Below are 12,947 nucleotides of genomic sequence, written 5' to 3'. Positions count from 1 at the left end.
CCTTCAGGTGGGGACTGTCATCACTTGGACAGGAAAACAGAAACATGACAGAAGACCTCTGACAATGCCAGTCCTGGAAGGACCCACCTCGTTGTATGACAACAGCCAGCAAACTGTGTGCCAACAGAGGGCTTGGCTCGGAACCTGTTCCCATCCGAGGCAGAACCACTTCCTGGGCCAGAGGGCGGGATCAGCCACAGCAGCCCTCATGACACAGCCTGTTTAACATCCAGCGATCCTGCAAAGGGATGTGTGCGCCGACCATGGCCTCGGTCCTGCCTGCTCTGTCTTCTATGTAAATATGTGATTCCAATCTAAACACAGCGGTCTCCACCAGTGTGAGTCTGACAATAGCCACTGCTACTCCGGTGCCCAGCAGGGACACTGGGAGCCACGAAATTTCTAGTGTGGCCTTGAGAAAGAACGAGCATTAAGCAATCTTAAAATAAAGAGGTGAAATGAGAACAATTAGCGTCCCTATACCTGCTGTCTTGATAAGAGGACCTCGTGGGGGCTGGACGGCACAGAGCAGGACAAAGGGAACCTTCTCACAAGGAGCCGGAAGCAGCCCAGTCCTCTCACAATACCTTGGACATTGGTGCAAGGCACAGCGGGGGCCTGAGCAGAGCCCGAGCCGGCTGCGGACAGAGAATGAGTGTCGACAGATGCAGCGCCTCAAACCACTGGGAGAAGGGGAGGGCAAGCATGAAGGCCCAGTGCACCGCCAGACCCTGAGGGACGCGGAGCAGAGCCTGCAGGAGCAAACCCAGGACCTTAAGCTGGGTCAGTGTCTGTGTATCTCCAAAGGAGGGAAGGAGGAAGGCGTGTGGCACAGATGGAGAAACTCTGCAATGAAATACCCAGGGTGGGGGTGTGGCTCAGTGGCAGGGTGCTGGCTCGCGCAAGGCCCTGGGTTTGATCTTTAGCACCACACACACGCACACACACACACACACGCACGCATGCACACACTCACAGGAACAACAAAATCAGCTTCCTGAGGCACTTAACACCAATCAAACCCGGGGGAGAGGCCGGGGATTTAGCTCAGTGGTTCTGCCGCCTGCCTCTCAATTGCAAGGACCCGAGTTCGATCCCTGGTACCAAACCCAGGGGAGAGACCCCCCATCTCCCACTTCCAAGTCCTCCAATCCTCAACAACACAATTCTAATAAGGCCACCGTGTCTTCCACTGTCCCTCTGGCTCCTGGCCATCCTTCCTGCAGCAGCCAGGAACCAGCTGGCTCTGTGGCCTTGAAGTACAGCTCCCAGCCTTCCCTTCCAGCCGCCTCGCCCGAGACACTTCTCGTGGTGCGTCTTCTCCGCTGCGGGAAAAGCAACCTTTGATTTCCAAGGGAATTAGGGGTATCAAGAACACTGCATGTTTAAATCACTTTTATTCCTTCTTTCTTACACTGCCTTTGTGACATCTATTACTGATGCCATAGTAGAAATTAAAAAAGGATGAATAAGGAAAAAAGTAAAAGGGTAAGAAAGATTAAAATACAATGGCATCTAAAAATCACAGAACTCTTTAAAAACAGTGCCTCCAGCACATCCCATATCTGGCATCAAGTATCCCCAGCTGCCAGGAAGTCAGGATGCAGCTGGCCTCAGTCACTCACCCGGATCCTCCGGGAGAGCTGGGCTGTGGGTGAGGGAGGCCGTGTAAAAAATGGGCACAGTCTCCCTCATCCTTGCCTTGTAATATAAGATTTGGTTTCATCATTTCTGAGTGTAACATATTTCTTCTAAAAATAGAGCTCTCTGCTTGTTTGGAAACTTAATGTTCACCTGGAGATGAAGGGGATAAGGCTGACTGTAACTTGGACATGACACTGCCAATGTTTCATAGTCATGGACAAAACTTCAAGGGTGAGTTCCTTTCAAATCCACAGTACTGAGGACACATGACAAACATCCCGAGGGCCCACTGTGCCTCTGTGGAACCCCTAATGCACCACGGACCACTGGGGGTCGGTCCTGGCTCACTGGGCACCAGACAGCAGTGGTGCCCCAGGAGGTACAGGAGACACGGCGACCTGACAGGGTCCTGGAGACGCTGGGGTGCCCTTCTCACACGTGGGCTAAGAATGTAAGTGCACAAACACAAGACGTAGGAACACAGGGCTAAGGGTGCGCAGCTCCCACCCTGGGCCAATGCAGACCTGGATTTAATAGCATGGAACTTGCTGGGGCTTTCTCACAACACAGGTTAAGAGTCAGAATCTCCCCTGCCCGAGGAAGAGCCCGGTTAGCTCCTGAATCCAAAGATGCCCTTGATGTATCCAGTGAGGCCACTCTTGGTCTTCTGCTCCAACTTGTCCTCGAGGGGTGGGAAGGCCACATGGTTGAGGGCCAGGTCAAAGAACAAAGGCTTGCAAGGAATGGGCTGGAAGCCTGGCGGGAAGTGGACGAGGTTGGCTTGCTTGGTGACAAGAGAAGGGTCCAGGCAGAAGGTCTCAAACCGTTCAGCCAGAGGCTGGAGTCAAAGCGGAGGCGTTAGTCACCCAGGCGCCCTGGTGGGATATTCACTACATCTGAGCGCCTGAGCAGGCTCTCCCTGGCTAGCTCACTCAGCCCCGGTCTCCTGCTGGAGGGGCTGTCAGTCCCTGTCTTGCACCTGGGGGGCACCAGGGGGACGCAGGGTGGCTGGACATGCAGGCGAGATCTGACCCATTGGTGCTACTCTGCACAGCCACCACTTCTTCTACCTTCCTTCCTAGGGTGATCCAGACATCTAACAAACTACATAGGCAGCTTGCGGGCCTCTGAGCACAAGAAGGGAGGGAAGTAGGGGCTTTGACTAGAAATTAAGGACCCTCTGGCCTGCCACTGAGCACATAATCCCAGAGCAGTGGTGGCAACCCTATGGCACACGTGCTGCAGCAGGCTGCCTGTATCACTGAAAGCTCTAAAAGCTTCACCCTCACCATCAGAGGAGTTACTAATCCTCCTCTATTTCTCAAAGTCCACAGCTGTACTTACCTTACTGTCCTTCACTGGGGAGGAAGTCTCTGTTTGATGGACATCATTCGCATCTGAAAATGTCAGAGAAATTCAGTGAGAATAGGGCCTTGTGCAGCTATAGTCACAAATGAGGCCTGTCACATGCGTGGCTTCGAAACCCTAAGAGCAGAGGTTGGGGAGGGAGTTCTCTCCCTCCTGGGTTCAAATCTCACTAGGAAGTGGTGTAAACGGCAATAAATTCTAAGCCAGGCATCATCAGCCCAATGGAGCTGCCACAATTGTATAGGAGGCCGTGAAGGGAGAAGGGACATACGACAGTGCTTCTCTAAATCCCTCTACACATTTCAGAGCCTAATGGGGCAGAAATAAACACCAGGAAATTGAAAATCTGAAAGATTAACTGGACCAACCCCTCTCAACCTTAAAACAGTGATGTAGGGTGTGGAGGAGAGGACAGGTGAGAGTAAAGAGGACTCGGGGATGCGCTCAGTCAGGACCAAGGCTGGGGCTCACCCAGGATGGCGGCAGCCTGCAGGGAGCACTTCTCTGACCGAACTTGGGTGATGAGCTCTTGCACGTCAGGCAGGTCCTAGAAGAATTCCAAGAACGAACACTCAGAGCCGGCAGTGCCAGGGCAGCCCCCGCCCAGCCCAGGGGAAGGGATCCCCACTGGGGTTTTCATAGGGTTCTGGATTCTTCACATACTTCTCTATTTTTAGTACCGGGGATCCAAGTCAGGACCTTGCGCTTGCAAGGCAGGTGTGGTGCCGCTGGGCTAAATCCCCGGGCTCATATACTTCTAATTAAAACAAAAAACCCAGCCTGTTTCAAGGAGGAAAAGCTATACTATGGCTTAAGCGACAGTAAGCATGAACTAGTAATATCCACATCAATAAATTTACATTCACAAAGTGTATTACAGGCCAGGCACCATGCTAAGCAGTTTAATTGTCAATTTAATCAGCACAATACTCTCAGAGTGGTCTGTTCCCTCCTGTGGCAGATGCGAACCCCAAAGTATGGCGAGGTGCTGGCCACACAAAGGGGGGCAGGGGTGGAACACAGAACCGAGCCTTGGGCTGCCACGTCCCTGTTTCTCTACGGGTGATGCCTGGCTCTTGGTCTTGGTCTCTTGCTTGGCACAGAGGGAATGATCTGACAAGGCCTGGATACCACAGAATCCTTTCCACCTCCATTCCCTGACACACTCCTCCAAACATTCAGCATAGGAGTCAGGGACTCAGAAACTCCACGTTTTTCTAAGAGAAACAATCCACACTGTTTTTTCACTGTGTCCCCAAATGACATCCCACTGTGGTGATACTGCCACTCTCTCCACCCCACCCTCTGCCCTACACCGTCCCTCCTTCCTACTCCACCTGTACTCCAGGCCTCCCAGGATTTTTTGTGGTGCTGGACATCAAATCCACGGCCCCACACATGCTGCAGACATGCTCTGTCACTGAGCTGCAGCCCAGCCCTCGACTTCTTTGGATTTCAGACAGGCTTCTGCATGCAAGTCTGTGGCTTCAACACCACCACAGGCTCTCAGGAGGTCCAAACCAGGTGGATGTGTTCTCCTCCCAGGGCCTGGTGTCCTGTGCACCTGGCAGCCGCTCCTCTGTGCTGGCCTGGGATGCCATCGTTAACAGTAACCAAAATTTGCTTTTCTACATGATTTCTACTTGTAAAATGCACACAGATTACTCAGTTCTATCAATGACTGATTGACTTACAGAGGGTCTTGGTTTGCTATGTGGCTCAGACAACCCCTGAACTCATGGTGATCCTCCTGCCTCAGCCTCCCAAGTGCTGGCATTACAGGTGTGAGGCATCCTGCCCAGCTTCAATCAATGTTTCAATAAGCTCTGTGCCATCACACAGGTTCACAAGCTCATGCAGCTGGGTGTCAATCAGTAAGAGCAGGTCATGGAGCCGTTGACAGCTGTGTTTCACACGGGCACTTCTTAAGCTTGAGCGAACCCCTGCAAGACCTGCAGCCAGGTCCTCTTCTTTTCAGCACTGGCCACTGATCACAGGGACTTGGACATGTGAGACAAGCTCTCTACCACGAATCATACACCCAGCCCCTTCCTTTTTTCAGTACTGGGATTGAATCTCAGGTCTTCACACTTGAGTTACATCCCACACTTTTATTTTGACACAGGGTCTTGCTAAGTCAATAATTTTCCCAGGCTGAGCTTGAAACTGTAATCCTCCTGTCTCAGCCTCCTGAATGCTGGGATTACCGGCTTGTGCCACTATGCCCAGCCCTGTTTAGCTTCTAAGGTGAGCTGAGCAGGGGCATGTGAGGGCAGTGTGACCGGAGACAGGGGAGTCCACGCCCACGTTACCAAGCTCGGACACTGCTGGTCCTGGATAGGCCATGCAGGAAGGCGAAGGCTGCATCAGCGTTTCTCCACTGCTCTGGCAGGGAGAACCACTGAGGGACTCTGAAAACCCCAACATCCATTCCAGATCCCACCAACCGGAACCAGGAGCTTTGTGGATGGGATGCAAACATCCATTTAAAAAAATTTTTTTTGGTACTGGGGATTGAACTCGGGACCTTGAGCTTGTGAGGCAGGTGGTGGAACCACTGAGCTAAATCCCGAGCACAAACATCCATTTTTAAAAATTTTGCCAAGCAATTCCAACGTGAAGCCAAGTCAGAGAACAGTACTTAGGGTTTTTGTTTGTTTTGCTGTATCTACATCCATCTCAGGGCTTACAGATCAAGGGCAAGCAGGGTGACCAGCCTGGACCAGCCTGAGAAGCAGTCTTGGATCGTACCCTGGCTGGCTGAGACCCACCTTCCTCCACATCTTCCTGGGCCTGAAAACAAGGAGGGCAGAGGCCTCACCTTCAAGCTGTTCTTGAAGGCTCCTGAGTCCGAATTTACTTCGTTTGCATACTTCAGCACTCTGTCATACAGGACAAGGGCTTCGCTCCACTTCTTCACCAACACGTAGGACTGAGCAATGAAAAAACACCTGATGGGGAGGGAGAAGAGCCACAATATTCTAAAGCAACAACCGCCCAAGTCCAAGGCTTCCTCTGCAACTTAGGCTGAATTTTCAATTTGGGAACTGCAGTTTTTTTTCCAGGTTCAGTTTTTTAGAAAATATTTTTGACCTATGGTTGGTTGAAACTATAGGTGCAGAACCTGCAGACAAGGAGCAAACTGTGTATAGATTTAGTGTATGGGTGAGATTGTGTGTATGTGTTAATTCTGTATCCTGTGGAAACAGGAATTTTTTTTGTGTGGTACTGGAGACTGAACCCAGGGCCTTCACACTGAGCACTGAGTCACAGCCCCAGCCCTTTTTTCTTCTTCTTCTTCTTCAAATTTTGAGATAGCAACTTCACCAATTCACCAAGTTACCCAGGTTGGGCTTGAACTTTCATTTCCTTTTTTTTTTCCTTTTCTCATATTTTTAGGGCTTGAACTTTCAATCCTCCTGCCTCAGTCTCCCAGAATGCTGGGATTACAGGCGTGCACCGCCAACCCGTTTGAAAACAGGACTCTTAACTCAAGCTGACTGCACAGGACCCTGTACCAGCATGCTCGCGTTTGCACAGCTAATTTGCAGGTCCTTCCAGCAGTTGGAGATGGTCATGCAGGTCCAACACACCGCCACCACCTTTCACTTACTAGCTGACTGCTCACAGGGGCAGTTCTCAGAAGGAAGGTGGTGGCAGCCAGGGACAGCAAAAGGCCCATATTGTTTGGCTCCCACCCACATCTAAGCCACTATCATTGTCTCTGCTCATGTCATTTATTTATTGATTGATTGATACCGGGGATCGAACTTGGGACCTTGCGCTTGTGAGGCAGGCGGCAGAACCACTGAACTAAATAAATCCCCAGCTCTGTTCATGTCTTCTTAAAAAACAAAACCAAGGAAGGTTCTTCCTAACTGAATTTCTTCTATTAGGCTCAAAATATCCTAAGTACTTCTGGCTCTGCTTTCCTTCTTCAGAAGTATGGGGATGGAACCCAGCACCTTGACATATAGCTTGTGCCAGCACACCAGGCTTGCTGCTAACTCTTGACAGGACAGAAGGGGCCAGCCACACAAGCAGAGGGCCTAAAAAAGAAATGTTTGGGCTGGGGATTTAGCTCAGTGGCACCGTGCCTGTCCTGCAAGCACAAGGTCTTCAGTTCGATCCCCGGTACCAAAAAAAAAAAAAGGTAAGCACGCATATGATTCTACTCTGCCACTCAGTCTAATCTAGACCCCCATCTTGCTATACAGCCCACTTCTGAGTTACCATGATTCCTCTAAGAAACTGAGAGGTCTTAGCTTTATCCCAGTGCAGTTCAGGCTTCCTGAACTGGCCACTCTGGTTATGCTACAACAGGTGTGGCATATGGTTATGTTGTGCTACAACATCCTTTCCAATGCTGTCTCTTCTTCATGGGGACGGGGAAGGGAAGAGACCAAGTTTAATGTGTGTGCTGACTCCGCCGGCACATCCAAAGAAACAAGGAATACTGGGTACTATGCTGCAACCATGGTCAGGGTTTCCCACAAGCACACTGAGCTGGGCACTGTCTGCTCAAGGCAAGGCAGCCACACAGCCAGGTGCCAACAACTCCATCTTCCAAAGCTCACAGAACTGTTGGAGGCAGAGAAGAGCCAGCCCTCTCAGGACATTACCTGTAAGCCTTGAACACCAGGGTCTTGAGGCTTATCTCCTTCTGGAAGGCTCTGTCCTCCTCTAAGCCAGGAAGCTGCAGTAATTCCACCAGATTCTGTACAACAGATACAAAAAGAAAAGTGAAGAGTAGGCAAAATTGAAGAGTAAGAGGAGTTAGTTGTGCTCAAAACAATGGGACACAGCCCACGCAGTGTGACTGGGCAGCAGCTGTCCTTGGTGCCTCCTGTTCCTCTCTGATGCTGACAACCTGTTTTCTTTTTTTTTTTGGTACCGGGGATCGAACTCAGGTCCTTGTGCTGCAAGGCAGGTGCCGGAACCACTGAGCTAAATCCCCGGCCCAACAACCTGTTTTCTTTTAACACTCAACTCCTATCTCATCCACCTGCAGAAACTTCTTGGACCATCTCAGAAAGCTCTGTCCAGCTCTAGACTTTATTTCCGAGTCGCTTACTCACTCAGCAGCTACACAGACACCCTGTGCATGTGTGCACATGCAGCAATCCTACTACTTGACTGACTCCCAGTGGGCCGAGGCAGTGTGGACTCAGGTCTCTGGATGATCCACAGCACCTGGGAAAGTTTTTTTTTTTTGGAGACAGGGTCTACCTTGTCCAGGCTGGTCTCAAATTCACAGGCTCAAGTGATTCTCTTACCTCAGGCTTCTGCACAGCTTGGACTACAGGTCTGCACCACTGGGCCTGGCTGCTGGGAGAGCATCTCATAGAGGGAGTACTCAGTGAAAGAGTACTGTGGGTTTACAGTCTGTGCTTCTGAAAGAACTCAACACATCTCATGCATGGGTGCTCACAGACTGCAGAGCTGGTACAAAACCTCTGTCTTCCACCCTGTTACTAATTGGTCGTGGGTGTCAGAGCCCTGTTGCTATGTATAGTTAAGTCATTTTGCATCCTACACAGGCAAAGTACAGTCCCCAAGGTCACCTGTAGAATGATGTCATAGAGCCGGATCAGGTCCTGGGGCCGGGGAGAGCGCTTGCTGTCATCTTCTGGCTGCTGCTGCAGCAAAGCCTTCTGCAGACCATTAGCCATGTTCTCATTTCTCTTGATTGCTGTTGACAGCTTGATGTAGGTCAGGTAGCTGAAACGTACCACAAGTCAGCTCAGCTTATGCTCAAGGAAGCTGATGCTCTGGGAAATGCACCAAACTGTGATTTGAGACTGCGCTAGGGGAAGTGTGGGAGTGAGGGCCAGCAGGACCACCGGGCTAGGGCCTCAAGCTCACGGGCCTGCAGTTTGGCAGCTGTTCATTGGGAAACTTACAGGGGACCAGACTGAGACCTTATGACAAAATCTTGTTTCAGTTTGAATTATATGCTGTGTCTTTTTTCCGAAAGCCACAGAGCTCCTGATTTAGAGGATGCTGCTGCTAGTCCCTAGGAAAGTCCACAAGTGGGACTGGGGATGTAGCTCAGTGGCAGTGTGCTTGCTTAGCAGCACAGACCCCTGGGTTCCACCCCCAGCACCACAAAAAGAAGCTCCAGGGATGGAAGCCAGTCTCTGGGATGAGGACCAGTCATCTTCCTGAGCCACACCACATGGATAAAGTGCTCACGCCACACCTGCCCCACTCATCCATGGCCTTCTCTTCTCAGAAACACTGTGCCACAGTGTTTCAGTGTCACGCAACTAGCTATGGAAATGTGGACAGACTACACGATACCTGCTCATTTTAACTATACCACCCAAAAGTCCCTTTAATGCTGAGAAAGTTGTCAAATGACTAAATCTCCAAATCAAGAAGTGTCAACAGGGCAGGAGATTTAGCTCAGTGGCACCGCGCCTGCCTCACAAGCGCAAAGTCCTGAGTTTGATCCCTGGTACCAGAAACAAAGCAAAACAAAAATTAAAAACACTTACATACTGTTTAAAAAAACAAACAAAGAAGTAGCAACATACACATGTCATTTAGAGAGACCTAGAGTAAATACTGAAAGAATTTGTTAAAAAAAATTAAAAACAGCTGCTTCTGGGAAATGGGTGAGACGGTCATTAGACAGACTTTCCTAAGGACCTTTGTAGAAAAATCAGACTGTCAAATTGACTCGCCAGGCATGGTGGTGGTGCACTGCTATAATCCCAGCACTCTCGGAAGCTGAGGCAGGAGGGTGGGAAGTTTGAGCCCAGATTGTGTAACGTAGGGAGAACCTGTCTCAAAATAAAATAAAATTTTAAAAAAGGCTGTGGATGTAGCTCAGTGGTAGAGTGCTCACTAGCATATGTGAGGCCCTTGGTTCAACCCCCAGTACTACACACACACACACACACACACACACACACACACACACACACACACACAGAGGCATAAAGCTGCCCTCCTGATCATGGGAATTTATGATCCTCATATTGGCTGGACAGATCCTGAAAGTGGGAGAATGGATGCAAAAGCATGGGCACCCACGTTTCCAAGAGTCCTTAGCCTCAGTGAAGGTTTCAGAAGGCCGTTTCCAGGTTCGGCGATTAGCTCAACTCTGGAGTCTAGGGCTCTGAGTACAAACCAGTCATCCAACCTCCGTAGCATCACCTTTCTCTGTAGGCTGCTAAAACAGGCAACATCTAATTGCCATTCTTGATTGCCATTCTATGTATCTGAGGCACCTGCAGTTGCTTTGACATTCTCACAACACCAAATTCTTAAGAATGGAGATCAAAGGTAAGAAGAGAATTGGTTTTGTTTTGTTTTTGTGAGACAAGGTGTTGCTGTGTAGTCCAGGCTGGCCTCAAACTCGTGGTGATTCTTCTGCCACAGCCTCCAGAGTGCTAGGATTACAAGCATGTGGTACCACACCCAGTGGGAATTGTTTTTGTTTTTTGTGGTAATGAGAATTGAACCCAGGGCCATTCATAAGTTAGGCTAGTAGCCTGTTGCTGAGCTGTATCCCAAGTCCATCCTTTTTGGGTCTATATCCCCAGGCATAGGGGTTTTTGTCTATTTATATGTATTAAGATCAGCAAGGGAGTGGCTGAAGATACTATCAAGTTTATCAGTAAGTCATAAGCAATGACTTAAAAAAAAATTAAATTCAAGGTCAAATGGAAAAGAGAATCTGATGAGAACTGGAGTTTTCCTAAGTAATATTATTTCTTCCCCTGTTGTACAGTTCAAAACCTGTCACTCTTCCTCTCTCCTTCTGTAACAAAATGATCCATCTTTTTTGTTTGGGAGGGGGTCACAGAGATTGAACCTATGTCTTGTGCTCTACCACTGAGCCCCCCCCCCCACTGGGCTCATCCTCCACCGGATATGCGGGCTTGATAGGATGTTATAGTAATGTGTTGTCCAATCCAAGGACAGACAAAGTAATGGAGCAGAAGAGTCCACAGAAAGACCACGCAAGAAGGAAATGCACTGCAGACTGAGGGAAAAGGATGAAAACATCAATAAACTGTCTTGTACCCATCCAATATTCTCACAGAAAAAACTGAGCCAGATCCTCACCTTATACAAAAATAACTGCCAGACTGAACTAAACTTGAGTTCAAATTAAGCTTATACCTGAAAGGGACAACTTTAAAACATTCAGAACACAAAGAAGAATAACTTTCAGAGCTTGGAACCAGGAAGGAGAGTGGCTGGCTCCAGAAGGCAGGGAGGAATGGGGGGAGGGAGGGGCCAAGGGAGCTTCAAAGTTACTGGTTATGCTCAAGGTCCCCTCCCCCAGCACCGGAGACTGAACCCAGGGCCTTTGCAACTGCCAAGCTGTGCTTGAACTGACAATCCTACTGCCTCCCCAAATGTTGAGATTACAGGGGTGCACCACCATGCCCAGCTGTTTGAGATTTTATTTATTTATTTTTGGGGGGGTTTTTTTTGGTACCGGGAATTGAAATCGGGACCTTGCGCTTTTGAGGCAGATGGCAGAACCACTGAGCTAAATCCCCGGCCCTATGAGATTTTAAACTCTGTAAAAATCTTAAATTATACATATATATTTAAGTAATATGCAAATGTAGTATATATACTCATATAAAATGCACCTATATGCATTAATGTTACGTATTTTAAGAAATTATAAATTAAAATGTACATAAACATTATATACACTCTTGTTCCAATGTTGTATCTGAAATATTAAAAGTACAAAAAATTACAATGACCCTTACCTGTGCAGGTATTGAAGATTAGATACCTTCCCTGACTCGCCTTCAGGAGTATAATCTCTCTGTTTCTGTAGAAAGTGAAAAAGGCAAAAGGTAACACAGCTGACCCTATCCTTGGCTCTGACCACCTCCATCAGTGGTGTGGTCCCCAAAGTGCCATGAACAAAAACACAGTCTTCAGTTAGGTCTGGAGGCTTCAAACATCAAAAGTTGATTAATAAATTATAGAATTGGGCCAGGGATTTAGCTCAGTGGTTTTGCCTCCTGCTGCACAAGTGCAAGGACCCAAGTTCGATCCATGGTACCAAAACAAAACAAAACAAAACAAAACAAAACAAAAAGAATAAATTATAAAATGACAGGATCACTTTAAAAACTGTTGTGAATAACAGAATTAGAGACATAGCTGGTTTAGGGTTCCTGTCCACTGCCCGAGGGTTTAAAGCCAAGAATTAGGAACAAGCCCTGGCTCTCTTTTAGGATCTGAGCCATCACAGCCTGCCTCTTGGGGAGGGCTGAGTAATAGCCCACTAGGATGCCTACATCTTAACCTCCAAAGTCCGTGAAGATGTCACCTCCCATGATGGAAGAGGCCTCACAGATACTATTAAGTATCTCTGGATTAGCCAAATGTGCCCAATGTAACCCAGACTCCTCAGAAGAGAGCAGAAGGGTCAGAGGTAGAGAAGGTACAGGGACAGAAGCAGAGGGCAGAGAGGAGAGAATGCTGAGCTGCTGGCTTTGAAGACAGAGGAAAGGGTCACAAAGAATTGCAGATGGGCCGGGGATTTAGCTCAGTGGTTTCGCTGCCAGCTGCTCAAGCACAAGGGCCCGAGTTCGATCCCTGGTACCAAAAAAAAAAAAAAAAAAAAAAGAACTGGAGATAGCCCCTAGAAGCCAGGAAATGCATTCTTTGGGATTCTGGGAATGGATTCTCCCTAGATTCCCCAGTTGCTTCCAGAGGAAAGCAGCCTGTAAAGCCACTTTAGATTTCTAATCACCTGAAGCACATGGTAATAAATGTGTGTTTCAAGGTGCTGCCTTCATGGTAATGCAGCAGCACCAGGAAGAGATGCACTCTGTGTCACTCTTTTCCCTCCATCCCCTGGGAGATGTCTCCTCAGTCACTGCAAATTCAAGGCAGAGGAGGGAGACTGGCCTGGGGAAGTCCCTCTGTTAAGGGGATGAAAGGAA

The 12,947-nt window shown here is 48.8% G+C and overlaps 1 protein-coding gene across 2 annotated transcripts in view; it reads right to left on the bottom strand.

Annotated features, from left to right (window-relative positions):
• Positions 1–1,378: 1,378 nt before the first annotated feature.
• The window catches only part of Srp68 (signal recognition particle 68), a 47,091-nt gene continuing 35,522 nt past the window's right edge, over positions 1,379–12,947 (bottom strand). Inside the window, exons 10-16 of one of the 2 annotated variants that reach the window (XM_004860733.4) lie at positions 11,757–11,821; positions 8,577–8,733; positions 7,635–7,729; positions 5,834–5,963; positions 3,484–3,559; positions 2,989–3,041; positions 1,379–2,519 (exon numbers count right to left, since the gene is read on the bottom strand). In XM_004860733.4, coding sequence (XP_004860790.2) covers positions 2,472–2,519; positions 2,989–3,041; positions 3,484–3,559; positions 5,834–5,963; positions 7,635–7,729; positions 8,577–8,733; positions 11,757–11,821 — 624 coding nt within the window. In that variant the 3' untranslated portion in view covers positions 1,379–2,471. The remainder of the gene's footprint in view (positions 2,520–2,988; positions 3,042–3,483; positions 3,560–5,833; positions 5,964–7,634; positions 7,730–8,576; positions 8,734–11,756; positions 11,822–12,947) is intronic. The other variant, XM_004860731.4, reaches the window with a different exon arrangement.

This window comes from Heterocephalus glaber, unplaced genomic scaffold (assembly GCF_053883595.1).
Source record: "Heterocephalus glaber isolate CG9 unplaced genomic scaffold, H.glaber_assembly_v1.0 deba00000937, whole genome shotgun sequence".
Lineage (NCBI taxonomy): Eukaryota > Metazoa > Chordata > Mammalia > Rodentia > Bathyergidae > Heterocephalus > Heterocephalus glaber.
Note: the sequence above shows the minus strand (reverse complement) of the source record. Positions and strands in the feature narration are given on the sequence as shown.